Source organism: Choristoneura fumiferana, chromosome 13 (assembly GCF_025370935.1).
Source record: "Choristoneura fumiferana chromosome 13, NRCan_CFum_1, whole genome shotgun sequence".
NCBI classification, from domain to species: Eukaryota; Metazoa; Arthropoda; class Insecta; order Lepidoptera; family Tortricidae; genus Choristoneura; species Choristoneura fumiferana.
Genome location: NC_133484.1, coordinates 20508840 through 20524170, shown reverse-complemented (window position 1 = coordinate 20524170; position 15331 = coordinate 20508840). Strand labels below are relative to the sequence as shown.

At 44.3% G+C, this 15331-nt stretch overlaps 1 protein-coding gene across 1 annotated transcript; it reads right to left on the bottom strand.

The window, feature by feature from the left end:
* Window positions 1-145: 145 nt before the first annotated feature.
* LOC141434523 (uncharacterized) lies at window positions 146-14810 on the bottom strand. The gene is made up of 13 exons (XM_074096946.1): window positions 14614-14810; window positions 12332-12455; window positions 10495-10641; window positions 7785-7960; window positions 6593-6787; window positions 6017-6232; window positions 5105-5285; window positions 4601-4808; window positions 3760-4030; window positions 2898-3046; window positions 2022-2262; window positions 1250-1396; window positions 146-356 (listed from the first exon to the last, which is right to left on the bottom strand). Exons 1-13 carry the CDS (start codon window positions 14623-14625, stop codon window positions 288-290), a joined length of 2136 nt encoding a protein of 711 aa, XP_073953047.1. The 5' UTR covers window positions 14626-14810; the 3' UTR covers window positions 146-287.
* Between the last annotated feature and the right edge of the window lie 521 nt (window positions 14811-15331).

The window sequence follows — 15331 nt, the reverse complement described above, 5'->3', positions numbered from 1 at the left end:
CTCTAATTGTGTCTCATTGACAATAGGATTACGAGCATCTACCTATACCTTTTGGTTTAGGTACGACAAAAGAGCGTATACCTACCGCTTCCCACTATACCCTGCATTATGTGCAATAACGTAGCTAAAATTAAATAATCATACGAAAAACCCAGTAGTTTATTGAACAGCATTAATACAGTAGATATGTAGCACGGTACAGTAACGACAGTACATAAGGACATACACGGCGGACAGCACAAAGTTCGATGTTTTTTCGGTAATCTGTACTCTGCTGTAGTCTGCACTCAGCAGGGCTGCGCGCTGGCCGTGGCGTGGAGTACGTCCAGTGCGTTGCACAGTGCGCGGTAGTTTATCTGCGACAACATGATCAATTGATAATTATAACTAGTTACATCCAATCGACGTGAGACCGTGATCGTGGCGAGGAAAGGATTATAGAAACGCGCCTTTATCCGCCTAGAGTCGGAGAGTATAATATACTGTAGGCCAGGGCTTATTCTGTTTATCCACCCTAAAACAGCCACTCTAAGGTGGATGAACGGGTGTCTGTATATCCACCCTGAGGGTGGAACCTCGTGTCTATAGGGTGGATAGACGGACACGCGTTTCCGAGTATCAACCTTAGGGTGGATAAAAGGAATAAGCCTAGGCAATGGAGTTCCCAAACTGCTATCGCAGGATTGTCCCTGCACTCATATTATTATCTAGAGCTACTACAGACGCTACTTTCTTTTATAAGGGCTTCGCAAAACGAATATAAATAACCTGGAAAAGGAGTCATAATTTTGGGAAAATTGGGATCTCCTTGTAGGCCAATGTATGCGGACGGTGGAACAACGTCATGAGTAAGTCATATTATGTTATACGAGAGTGAGAGGAACAGTACATACAATACGAACTTCGATTTTCGTAGTAGCCCCCTAGTAGTCATCACAAAGACGAGGACGAGGACGAAGCGAATAAGCTCGTTGAAGTGGTAGGTACCGAATGGGCAGGCCATAATATAGTAGGTAGGTACGAAGAACAGATGGCCGTTGGGGCCGAAAGATTCCTGAATGAGAGACCGCGGATTGGCAAGCGCAGCGTAGGACATCCACCAACGATGGACGGATGGCCTGGTTAAAGCCACGAGCCAAGTTGCTCACGGTGGATGCAGCTGCCGCTTCCAACCGAAGCAGCTGGAGGTCTATGGGGGGAAGTCTATGTCCAACAGTGGACGTCCTACGGCTGATATGACGGCGCGCACCTCGTTGCCGCAGCCGCGCCGGTAGCCGAAGGCCTTGTAGACGAGGTCGCGCTCGCGCGCCGACACCAGCGCCAGCAGCCCGCGCTGGCACAGCGCGCGCTCGCACGACACGCGCGGGATCGTGCCGCAGTTCTCCCGATCCATGTCCTAAAGCACATAATTAAGCCATGCACAACCATATAGTAAAACAGCATCATCCGGTTGAAGACATCATTCACAGATACTTTAGATGGGTTTCTGAACATGTCCGCCGTTTTACAAGCCATTCGTTCCAAAATATCAATTCTTCTGGGGCGGTTGCCCGGGGCGCCAGGCACTACAAGCGCCAGCTTAACTCAACCACTTAATTAAAGGACCCCGGATCTAAAGTATTTTGATATGATATTAGATCTAATGAAATCTATAACATATCTAAATCTAAGGATATTTAACTGAAACCACATTTTCCACACTTTAGGTCCGGGGTAATTTGAATATCGAAAACTAGACTCAGCGTATTAACTTTTATAGACTTAAGTCGAAGGAGTGAGTATGAGTATTCTGTCTACAATAACAAACACGACCTGTCATTTTACCGCTTACCTATCGTATCTAAAAGGGCGCCAAAGGCGTGACTACTCGCCCGGGGCGCCTAAATGGCTAAGGCCGGCCTCGATCAAAATTATGAAACTCGTATGGCTAAGATATGTGATGTATGGCTACGTAACGCAATGCATTCCCGGCAGTGAATACATCCAGTCGAACAAAGGGGAGGGGAGAGCCAGCCACCGACCTTGAACACTTCGAGGATGTTGGACAGCTGGTCGGGAAACTTGGAGAGCTTGGTGAGCGCCATGGAGACGATGTTGCGCTCCTCGAAGTTGAGGTAGTTGAGCGGCGAGTCGATGGTGGGCACGTGCGGGAGGGGCTCCAGCAGCGGCGCGCGCTCCAGCGAGCCCTGCGTCAGGCTCTCGCCCACCGTGTCGCTGAACCGCTGGTACTCCACGTAGCGCCGCCGCCCCGGCGCCGCGAACCTGCTCATCACAATCAACTCAAGTCTTGTCTTCTTTGTCGTTTCGCTCTTGGCGGAGCGGTACTCAAGTCCAGGGCTTGAAATCGGCACCAAAAGTACCTACGGCGTTGGTTACTTTCGATAAATTGAACAAAAAAATTGAAATACTAATGCAACAGCGGTATGAAGGTGTTTTTGGTACCAGTTTTAAGCCCACGCCAATCCAGAATAAAACGAACTGGTGGATATTGTGACAAGGTGCTTGACGGCAAGCACGCATTGTCAATATAGTCGAGCATTTTATCATTTACATTACAATGCGTCTCACGATTACTTGAAATCTGAGATTATTTGGCTGGAACTTAAATAAAAGTATAGTTTTCATCACTTCCGTGTGACACACTGTATATGACGAGGGGAGAACGAATGAGGAATGCGATCGCGGACATCAGCGCGTTAGACAATATGGCTACTGGTTGGAATGTATTACTTGCAAATAAACAGCACGAAAGTATTTAGGTTGTTAGGAGGTAAGTCAAAATAGTTGAAAATCTACAGTTGGGCTCGTAGAAGCTTGGCGGGTTATAGGTTACGTATTAGCTGCCCTAGAACTACACTGAGTGCCCTCTAGAGTTGATGCTGTGGTAGATAGCTTACACTTCCATGAGCGTATCCATCTCGAGCGGCGAGAGCGAGAGGCCGGCGGAGGCCAATCCGCGGTAGAAGTCGGCGCGCGGGATCACCAGCTCGCGACTCTTGTCGAACTGCCGCAGGAAGTCCAACGGGCGCAGACCCTCGCGGACCATCTGCCGGGAGACCAGTCCCCACCGTAAACATCAGAACTGTCTACATGCTTAATCATTACACGTCTCACCTTTAAAATTAAACTGAAATAACTCGAAATATTTCCAAAATAAACTTGAAATAAAACACAATATGGTTGAATTTTAAAATGAGAAAATTTCGAATTATTTCAGTTTAATTTTGAAGGTGCGACGTATTTTCTACTTCAATAAGCTCCCGATATTTCGGACGCGACTACTATCGCTTCTATCATATTAAATAGTGGTTTATATCCCTTAGAAGATAAAGCAGTGACTGAGATAAGTTTAAAAAACATAATTTTTACGGGCTGTGTCGTGCTCACGGCAGGAAACGAAGCACAAATCAATGTTATGGTTATGGCCCCTGTCACCTGGTCGATGCACGGCCATCACAACAACATTGCGCACCACTACAGATAGATCGCACCACGTTTCATTTGGGTCATTGCCTCAACAAGCTTTATGAAGTGATGCCTTACTATTTCCTTGCTAAAACTCGCTAATAAGTGCCGTTTTCCCAGAGATAAGACCAAGCTAGATCGATTTGTCATCCCCGAAAACCCCTACGTAAATTTCATCGAACAAGAATTGCTCGTTTAAAGGTACAGCTGAGTAGTAAGGTGAAAGGTTTCATAATATTGATCTCTGCAAAGTAACTCTTGATCAGTCAATAACTTCAACGAAAAAGCACTCACTTTCCCCTTGATCTTGGCGAGTATCTGCACGATGTCAGTCTCGAGCGGGTCCTGTTCCTTGCGTTTTGTGCGCGTCGCGGGCTTGGGCGGCGCGATGGTGGCGCTCTCGTGCGGGCGCTCCTCCAGCTCGTCCAGCAGGCGCGTGTAGCTGAAGCCGCAGTCGTCGAGGTAGCGGGCCTCCAGCGCGCGCACCTGCTCCGCCGTGGGCAGCAGCCCCAGCCGCGCCAGCACGCGCCGCAGCTGCCCGCGCGACACGTGCCCGTTGTTGTGTCTGCAACGCCACACGACAACACTACATCATCCATCGCCATCGTCAACCGAAAGACGTATGTAATGTACACCGTTAGACGCATGAGTCCGCATTCAGCGCCGCGTGCAGTAGGTCGGCCACAGACTGATTCTGCTTCGTTCTCATCGAACACGGGTTCATCGTTACACACACACCGGCCAGCCAGAATGTTCTGATCGGCGATGCTGTAAATAGCTTGTTGACTGGGAATTCTTGCCGAAGTTGCTAACCCGGTTGGCAGATGCCTATGTAACAACTTGACGAGGGATACATTTTACATTGTATTGCATTCTAGCTATTCAAATCGTTTCTGTTTTATTGTAGGTAAGTAGAACCCACTACACACTCATCTATGGGTAGAACAAAATCGGTAGCTTTGTGGCCGGCCTCAACTTCAGCAGTCTACATTGTGAAGCAAGTTCGTCGCTGAGATTTATCAGTTTTCATCAAGATCAAAGGAAACTCAGTCTCAGAAGGCGAGGCGCAGGTCGAAGCTTCTCAAGCGGATCAAAAACAAAATATTCTTCCTCCAGCCAGAATGTAGGCACTCACTCGTCGTGGTCCCCGAAGGCGGGGCGCAGGTCGATGGAGCGCTCCTTGGTGGCGGCGCGCACGCGCAGCAGCGCGGCCTGCGCCAGGTCCAGCTCGCCCTCGCCGGGCCCGCCGCGCTCGGCCGCCGAGCCGCGCGGGGGCAGAGACGCCGCCGCCGACGGGCCCGGCTGCAGCTCCGGGTGCTTCTCCAGCTCCTTCACGGCGAACACTGTAACGAGAGGTTTTTATCATTGGAGAATAATTTGGCTTTTGGCCTTTTGGACAGACTCAAAGCCAACCGACAAGCTATGGAGTGGCGAGAGCTTATGCTAGAAGTATCTTCGCGCGATAGAATCCGAGATATGGAAATTTGCCAAAGAATTATAATCACTGTCGTAGCTCGAAAAATATGTAACTTCAAGTGGTAATGGGCAGGCCTAGGTGAGCCGACGACATAGCGAAAGCGTCTGAAATCTTGGGGCCCGAAAACTTATGACCTTTTTTACATCCTAAATAAGAGCATACCCTGATCACAGTCATCCTCGAAGGTGCGCCAGCAGACGCGCTGGCTGTCGTTGGGATCGAGGTAGTGCCGCATCACACAGACCACCTCCTCGGGGGACAGCACCACGCCCAGCCCCATGGCATCCATGGCGCGTCGGAACTGCTGCGGCGCGATGCGCCCGCTGTTCAGGGGGTCGTAATCCTGGCGGAGAAAACCGGTGAACAAAAGAACTGCCATAAACTGAGTACAAACACACCAGATAGTGAGCTCACTGAATCCAGTGTTCGCGTGCGAGCGAACGATAACTCGTAACGATCAACTTCATTCAGTGGACTTTTGTGCAGTTAATAGTTGCTAGCTGGACGGAATCCAGTTCGCTTGCAGTGGTGGGCGGGCAACACGTTGGAAGTTTTCCAACTTGGAAAACACTACTGGGAATTCCGCGGCATTTGTAAGAGTTGTATCCTAATATCGCGCGCGACGTGATGTGGTGTGGTATCCTGAGCATGAGACCATGGTATACCTAAGTAATAGTACAAATATGAAACATACTGAAAACCAGCCACTTCCATGAATTATTCGCCATAAATAAATCTCATTGAATCTTCAAGATACCTCGTGGTGCAAATTTGGATACCATGATACCAATTTCGCATTTTTCAAGTTCCAGTCTTATCTAATTACTAATTACTTACTTACTTAATAACTGTGGCGTCCAAAGTAGAATACCGCCAAAAGTATAAGTACGTATTCCTTGTACTTATTTAGATTAAGGGGCTGTTTCACCATCCATTGATTAGCGTTAACCGACGGTTAAATGTGATGCCGTCTCCGTCTATTCGAACAAAACAAATAGATACGGCATCACACCTAACCGCCAGTTAACACTAATCAATGGATGGTGAAACAGCCCCTAAGTTAAGTAAACTCACCCTGAAGAACTCGGAGACCCTGATGGACCGCTGCAGCACGAACTCCTGCACGCGCAGCATCAGCTCTATGAGCTGGCGCGGCGGCGGCGGCTGCTTCAGCGCGGGGTGGAACACCTCGGAGGCCCCCAGCGGCGCCGTCGACAGCCCCGCCTCCACCTCCGGCCGCGACAGCTTCGGCAGCGTCGTGTCGATCACTGCTGCAGGATTCTGGTACTCCTGTATGTTCCCATTTAGAGATACAGTGAGCAGAGTTCATCTTAGCAGTTGATACGCCAACCCCATTAAATGAATCATGGTGACAAAACAATTTGAACTTCGATATGTATGCACAAGACGTGTGGTTCTATTGAACCTCACACTTTCTGTCTTAAGGGTTTCGGAGATGATGAAGTAGCTTTATGTTTAGCAGTCAATTTATGTTCGGCAGAAGTATTTTGATCGTTCATATAGCACTTGCTATAAAGCAATAATTTAAATAATAATTATAAAAAATCTACGTGTATCCAAATCGTTTGAACGTCTCCGAAGCCTGAATCGACAACTTGACAAAGTAGCGTGTAGTGCGGTGCGCCTCACCACGCCGAGCCCCCGGATGCCCTCCTTCTTGACGGCCTCGACGGCGCGGATGAACTCCACGTAGTCCAGCGTGTAGGAGTCCTTGATGAAGCGGCGCACGAGCAGGTTGAAGTCCTCCGCAGACACCAGCACGCCGATGTAGTTCAGGATGCGCGCGAAGTGCGCGAACGTGATGCGACCGTCGTTCTTGGCCACCTGAAGCAGGGATGTAACGGATGTGGTTTTATCGGAACCGAAAGCGGAACCAGATGTTTTCAATTTGCTTTATCGGAACCAGAAACGGAATCGGATCCAGTGGCCGCGCTAAGCATTGACATCCGATATAACTTCCGTTTCAAAAGTAACGGAACCGGAATTATTATTATTAATGTCATTCGAAAATAAAAGAAAAAAAATAGGGTATTTTGGAACTAGAGTGTTTTGAGAACTATGCATTATGAGAATGAAGTATTACGCCACCTACAGGTGAACACAATTTAGGGTAGGAATTTCGGGAAAGGTGTATTTTGGGACTAGTTCTCAATGGTTCTCGTGTAAATCTAGAATGAGCCTTTTTGAAAATATGGTGTTTTGGGCCTAGTTTCTTATGAGAAGAGGGGCTTTCGAAATTAGAGTGTATTGACTAATAGCGCGTTTTGGGACTAGTGCATTCGCCACCGGAGAGGCTTAATTTACCTATGCTCGCACAGCACCGCTCTGGTGGAAACAGCTGAGCGGAGCGAGGAGAGGTAAATGAAGCGTTCCTTTTGGTTCATGACAAAAACCCCCGACACAAAAAACGCAAGCAAAAATATAAAAAACGCCCGAAAAAAACGCCGCCAAAAAGACAACTAAAAAGTAAAAAATAAATATGCAGTACCTACGAGTAGCTGTTGCCCGCGACTTCATCTGCGAAGAATTCGTTTATCCCTATCCCGCGGGGACTATGCTGATTTCCCGCAAAATTAGCCTAAGTTCGTCGGTGTCGGGGGACCGCTAAGGTTAACAGGAAACTAAAGTACATATGTTGTATTTTTTAAGTAGAACCATCGCTAGGACACCTGCTTTCAAATAAAAATAAACCGCATTCAAATCGGACCAGCCGTGACAGACACACAGACACACATAGCGGTCAAACTTATAACACCCCTCTTTTTGCGTCGGGGGTTAAAAAACACATTTCTCGCGCACACTGATGGAAACGCAGGCTTACCAGCTCATAGTCCTGGAAGTAGGGTTTGAGCGGGATCTCGCGCGCGGCGATGGTGGCGAGCAGGCAGCAGAGGCGGCGCAGCTGCCACTGGTCCAGCTTGTGGCACTCGGGCTCCGGCGGCGGCGGGCACGCCTCCAGCAGGCAGTCCGCAGAAGTCTTGTCGCGGCCGCCCGCATCTGTAATGACACGTATGCAATTAACGTAATGAGGGAGGCCGAGGCCTATATCCAAGATTGCACGTCCTACGGCTGCCAGATACATGCATTTCATTTCCCGGTCAATTCGAGGGCTACAAATTGGGTCGGTAGTTAAATATTAATACGAGCACAAAACCAACTATTTTCTTCAAATTGACAAAATCGTTACAATTGGTCGTTTTAAAAAAGTGACCCCAGATTTTGTCATTTGGCAAGTCTTTTGGAAGGACCTCAAAAACATTTCTCAGGCTCAATTTTTAATATGGAAGGCAATACTGCTCTCGTAGTCGAAATCCGGGACATTAAAATGCAATTCCTGGACACGGGACAAGACACGTAATTCCGGGACAATCCCGGATGTCTCGGCCACCTGGCAACCCTACCTACGGCTGTTGACAGCCCACGAGCGTCTGTTTAAGAGGCCATATATCAGACGCATTTTACTCGACTGCACAAAGGAGGGTTGTCTTTAGTAGTAGAGAGTTGCCTTAAACGTGAGATATTAATGAGGCCGTTATACAAACATGAGATTTTTTTAAATGCTGTTTGCCCTAAACGAAGGATAATATATGCCAATGAAGCAATATGCCTGAAATCTCATCTTAATGAACTAGTATAGGTACTTACGCCTGAAATCTGAAATTGAGTAAACAATACTTCGGCGTGAAAATATTTTTTCAAAATTTTATTTTACCTCTTTGTTAACTTTATCTACTTACTCATGCAAAATTTCAGTCTTATATAGCACTAGCAGTATCCAAGCTAAGCCACCGGCACTTCGCGGGATCAGTGAAATAAAAACAAAGGGTAGATGTCAGTTTCCTTTTATGGATAAAAAAATTCAAACCAAACGAGCGGCACATAACAAGTACAGTCACCAGCGCCAATATCTGACACAACAAAGCGTGCATAAGTAAATATCGAGTAGGTACGACTATTTGGGCCGGTGGTGTCAGATATGTTTGCACGCTCTGCTGTGGCAGATATTAATCTACGTGACTGTACAACGAGAATGTGAATGTCGTTCGGGGCTCGTCTGAAGATTCAAACGAGAAAGATAAAGAAATCTGATCTTTTGTTTCCAGTTTCGAGCGATATTAGCAACTATATTTTGACTGGGCAACCGTTGTATGAACATATTTAACGCAGCTGTTTGGAGAGGGAAACCACACAAATACCTGTACATTTTGTTATTTAGCAATAATTACAGAATTAGACGGGACTTCTTTCTTTACACTTAACTTTGGCTTAAATTCAAGTTAACAATCCACCATCAAGAAATTGACGTTTTACGAAATGAATAAACCATTCTCCGACCAGTCAAAAGTTTGCAGATTCAAAAGGGATTGGTGCTTTGATGTGAATGTGACGGCTTGTCGGCCGCCGAGTAGATAAAGGTGTCTTCGCGGTAATTTCCGGCTGCTACTGAATGGATTTACTTTATAGTAGAATTAATTTCCGATTCTAAAACTAGGTAGAATTTACTTGGGTTTGCCTGGAAAAGGGATTAGCCAACTTTAAACGTTTAAGTGTGTATTTTTTACTAAAATATAACCTCCATCCCAGCCTATATACGTCACCCCACTGCTGGGCACAGGCCTCCTCTCAGAACAAGAAGGCTTGGGACATAGTTCCCACGCGGGCCCAGTGCGGATTGGAAACTTGACACGCACCATTGAATTGCTTCGCAGGTTTGTACAGGTTTCCTCACGATGTTTTCCTTCACCGCAAAGCTCGTGGTAAATTTCAAATGAAATTCGCCGCACATGAATTTCGATAAAACTCAGAGGTGCGAGCGAGGTTTGAACCCTCTGCTTGAGAGGCGATAGGTCAAACCACTAGGCCACCACGGTTTCCGGCGGCGGAAATATAACCAAAATATCATAAATATGTCCTAATTGGTGTGAATTGTCCCGTGATATTTATTTATTTTATTTATGAGTACTAATTAAGCGACTCAAATATAACTAGTCTCCAAACAATAAATTATTTTTATGTTCAAGCAGACCCATAGATTCGGAATTAGAATCACCGTAAGACTAGAATATCTCTGAAATTTTACAGCTACTCGTACCTATTTGCGTAGGGATTAGCAAGTAAAATAAGCATTTAGCTATTTAAATTACCATATTTCATTTAATTACGAGTGCGAATCACTACGTCCTTACAGACTTATACAATAGGTACAAATCCGGGTTTATGATGTTTCCTGCATTGTCGAACTTATTGCGGAGAATGCTGATTGCCAAACGCCGAGTAACTTCTACATGCACGGGTTCTCTGTAAGGAGATAGTAGTGAACTGAAACAATTACATTGCTCACCCGCGACCTTATGATAGCTACATACGTTTATGGAAGAAATGTGTTGTTCATTAATATGGACCTTCGAAAAGTAACGCCTCATTTAATAAATTAGGAGAAATTAGTTCTGTGACAGCGCCATAGATGGTTACGCTAGGCTCGCCGCGGACAGCCGGGCGGCTGGCTGGGCGGCTGGGCGGCTGGGCGGTACCTTCGCCGTGGATGAGCTGGCACAGCTGGTGGTAGAGCACGCGTCCGTCCTGCGCGCGGAAGTAGTCTGCGAGCTGGGCGATCTCCGCGTCCGACAGCCCCACCACGGACCGCAGCGGGCCCGCCAGCACCGACACGAACTTCGACTCTGTACAAATACATTAGCAACATTAAACTTAAGAACCCAATGACTTAAATAATTCGTTGGACAATTGACACCAATTGACCTAGCCCCAGACCAGACAGCAAAGCTAGTAGGTATCCGCGCGTGGATAAACATATTTAGGTAAATGTACCTAAATATGTTTATCCTACTAATCCTACTAATATTATAAATGTGAAAGTTTGTGAGTGAGTGAGTGAGTGAGTATGTTTGTTACTTTTTCACGCTTAAACGGCTGGACGGATTTGGATGAAATTTGGCGGAAAGTTAGTTTATAACCTGGATTAAAACATAGGATACTTTTTATCCCGATATTCCCACGGGATAGGGATAAAATCTCGAAATAACAACCGCTAGGCTTAGAGTCATGAAATTTGGTATGTAGGTAGTTGGACGTCTGGAATAAAACATAGGTGACTTTTTGACCCGATATTCCCACGGGATACCTAGGGATAAAATCTTGAAATAACAACCGCTGGGCTTAGAGCCATGAAATTTAGTGTGTAGGTAGCTGAACCTTTGAAATAACACATAGGCTACTATTTATTCCGATATTCCCACGGGATAGGGATAAAATCTCGAAATAATAACCGCTGGGCTTAGAGTCATGAAATTTGGTATGTAGGTAACTGGACATCTGGAATAACACTTAAGTGACTTTTTGACCCGATATTCTTACGGGATAACTAGGGATAAAATCTCGAAATAACAACCACTGGGCTTAGAGCCATGAAATTTGGTATGTAGGTAGCTGGACCTCTGGAATAACACATAGGCTACTTTTTATCCCGATATTTCCACGGGATAGTTTTGTAACTAAGGGACCCCATACATCCGTGTATTATTGTTATTATTATTTTGTAATTTGTTCTTTAATTGTATACTTACTGTAGTTTTTAAGTATTTTATTTGTACTTATTTTATTTTGAAAAAATGACTTTCTGCCAAGCTTCTTGCGGCGCATTCTTCTTGGCAATGATGGTCTTTCTGAAAGTGCTGGTATTTAAAAAAATGACGTGTAAAAGTGCCCATTGCGGCCTATTTACTGAATAAATGATATGAATTTGAATTTGATAGGGAAAATTTTTGAAATTTTAGCACTGGGTTTAGAGTTGAATTTTGTACAGTTATTCACAACACAACCTCAATGAAGACCACGATATACATTTTGGAAATTTCCAGGGGAATTTTGTAAAATCCCGAAAATTTCAATTGCAACTACCAGACCGAATAGTTTACGCGTGCGAAGCCGCGGGTAAAAGCTAGTCAATAGATAAATACCTACTTAAATATATATTTAAAGTTTAGCCAGGTTCTCTAACCACTTGGCTGTCCTTCTCCTTTAGACAGAGAACTGTACAGGAACGCGGGCGCATCTCGGCAAACGTAGTGTAGGACTGCTGCTGGTGGAAGCCGAATACGTCGAGCCGAGGACAGGACCTCATTGGGGTAGAATATAAGCTGATGATGATGATGATGATGATGAGAAGGGCAGTTAATACTAAATACTTCTCCAATTTTATTATAAGTTATATGAAACTTTTATGAATATAGCGTCAGGGATCACAACTGAACACAGCTCTGTTGTTAACGACGTAGAAACGTGTTCAGATATTTTTGATCAAATTTTTGCCCACAAGTCTACGAACTTGACTGTAAAGGGCCAGGAGCGTACCGGAGATGAGCGAGTTGCCCTCGGGGTCCAGCGGGCGGTACCAGTCCCACAGGTTGAGGCCAACGCGGAACGCCGCGGCACGGATCTTGTTGCATGTCTTCCACACGTCGGCCAGACGCACTATCTGCAACGCAAGGGTTTGCTCGACAGAACCAATACGGATATCTGAGTTAGTATCTTCTTAATAACAATAATTTAGTTCTGAAATATACATTTCAGGTCAAGTAACCATTAAGCTTTTGGATTTCGAAGGCAAGTTCACGTCTGCCGCCCCCAAAGTTAGCTCACACGCACTCATGTCATGCTCTGAAAGCAGAGCGGTACCGAGGGCATGGTATTGCTTCCGTTCCCATACGATCCCATAGAGCTTATGGGAACGGAAGCAATACCATGCCCTCGGTACCGCTCTGCTTTCAGAGCATGACATGAGTGCGTGTGAGCTAATTTGGGGGCGGCAGACGTGAACTTGCCTTCGAAATCCAAAAGCTTAATGGTTACTTGACCTGAAATGTATATTTCAGAACTAAATTATTGTTATTATTATTTTAAAATTTATGACGGTGGAAGCATTCTACACTTCCACTGAACGTAGATATAGTTTAGATATAGTTAGTGTTTAGTATTGTAACTAAGGGACCCCATACATCCCTGTATTTCTTTTATTATTATTTTTTGTATTCTTTTTCTTTTTTGTATAATATAGTTTTTAAGTATTTTATTTGTAATTATATTTTTATGAAAAAATGACTTTCTGCCAAGTTTCTTGCGGCGCATTCTTCTTGGCAATGATGGTCTTTCCGAAAGCGCTGGTAGTTTAAAAAAATGACGTGTAAAAGTGCCCATTGCGGCCTATTTACTGAATAAATCATTTGAATTTGAATTTGAATTTGAATTAGTATTCGCCACAGCGGAGCGTGCAAAAATATCTGACACGTTCTATCGTCCCTGGAAATAGAGTCGTATCCGATAATTATGCACGCTTGTTGTGTCAGATATTGATGCTGGTGACTGTATATTATATACGAAGTACAAATATTTAACTTGCTGGAATATTATGAGATGTGGTACCTAATTGGGCTGTTCACAGGTCAATTCTACCTAGGCTTGCCTCGAATCACAATACGTCCATGTACTTTCTCAACCTTGTATTTGGACACAGTAAATTGCTTTAGAATCAACTTTATGTGAAGTAAAATAGAGTGTTGATTTGTTTGGTTCAATTGGGTAGATACGAGGTTGAAAAAGTACATGGACAAATACCCATGAATGGAAACTTATGAGCTGGTCAGAATTTTGAATGGGTCTCGACTACTGTAGTTTAGGTTACTTTACAGAGTTCCAGACTACTAGAGTTGTTTTTCCCTTTTTTTTTCATTTGAGTTTTTATTTAACATTTAAAAAGGTACAGGCGATATAGCGACCACATGCATTGACTTGGAAATTCAACCTTATTGTATTAGTTATTTATAAGATGCAATATTCATTGTAATTATTGAAAATACTACTAGCTTTAAAAACATCCTTTGTCAGGTTTGTATTCGATAACTGCTTTTGATTCTGTGGTAGTATGCTCCAATAAATGGGGCCTTATTAACAGTCGGGTTCTTTCGAGTTTTTTCTCTATAACCTTTGAACATACACGCCTCTAACTCCGAATGGTAATAAAGAAAAATATGCTACTTAGAAATATAAATATCATCAAATAATAAAAATCGGCCAATTTGACGCGACAATAACTCAAAAGAAAGAAACAGAATAAAATGCCAAGGGAATTCCAATTCAGTATCAACTTTGCCCTCTGTTTATTTAGTAATTCTGTGATGGATGGTGGAACCCCAATGGGTGACTATTGTTGTCTTCTCCATCTGAATAATTGGATATATATATCCGTCTTATCGACTCTAAAAATATACTATAGTAAAGATTACTATACAATACATATAAGCCCCGAAAACATTCTTTCCACAATACTAAGTGACTTATTTTTACGACCTAAGTTGGAGTTCCGAACCCTTCTCACCGACCTTTAAAGAGGTCAACCTGGGGTCAACAGGTCATGGAAACTTGGGGCAGATTCTAGCTCAGAATTGCTTACCGCAGTCTTAATTTAACCAGTTTGTATTTAAAGCAAACAACTAATAGTTTGATGAATTAATCTTTGTAAAATCTCCCGGTACTGCCTTTGAAGAGACGGCGAAAGAAAGCAATAAACATCATAAAATTAATGTGATGTAGTAAGGATGTAGTCCTTTGTCTTGATGTAGTAATGAGTTACGTGGTACCGTGTCATGCATCTTTAGTCCTCAGGCTGCGCTGTCGTAATCTGAATAACCTATATGGTCGGGATGGTTCTTAATTTGGCGTCATATGAAAATGCCTGTAGTAATGCTTAGAATTTTGTCATGTACAAAATTTTGGTAAAACACGTAACTGCGTTAATTACTCATGACTTTGACAGCGTCAAACTGTGCGTCAAACGTGTTTTGGATTTTCGTTGGTTTGAAGATAGAACGCGCTCAATGGAATTACAACATAAAATCGAAATAAAACCTTTCATCACAACTTTTATGTTATATTATTATATTACTCTATTGGTGGATTGTGTGCTTTTTCGGTGAACGCCGGTCTATTTATTGCGTCCATTATCCTTATTATATGAGTCGATATTTTTTGTATTGAAAATGTAATACGTTTCCCCGAGCACGTAATTGATTAGAGATGAGATTTAGGCCGCACACATAGGAGTACAATGATGAAAGTTAGGTCCCAGAGCCAGCATTATGAAACCCGCTCATCAATCAATTTGTCAATGGGAAACTTTGCCAGTACCAGTCCGGTACGACTCCGACCAATGCTGACTCTTTACGTGACATTTAACTTTACCCACGAAAATAAAGCTCTCGCTGGACGTACAATGCTAGTTGACTGAGAGCGTCATCGGTTTGTTGTGATTTCAAGGCGGAGGTATATGGGGAAGAAGCGTGAGGGTTCGCGTGGGTT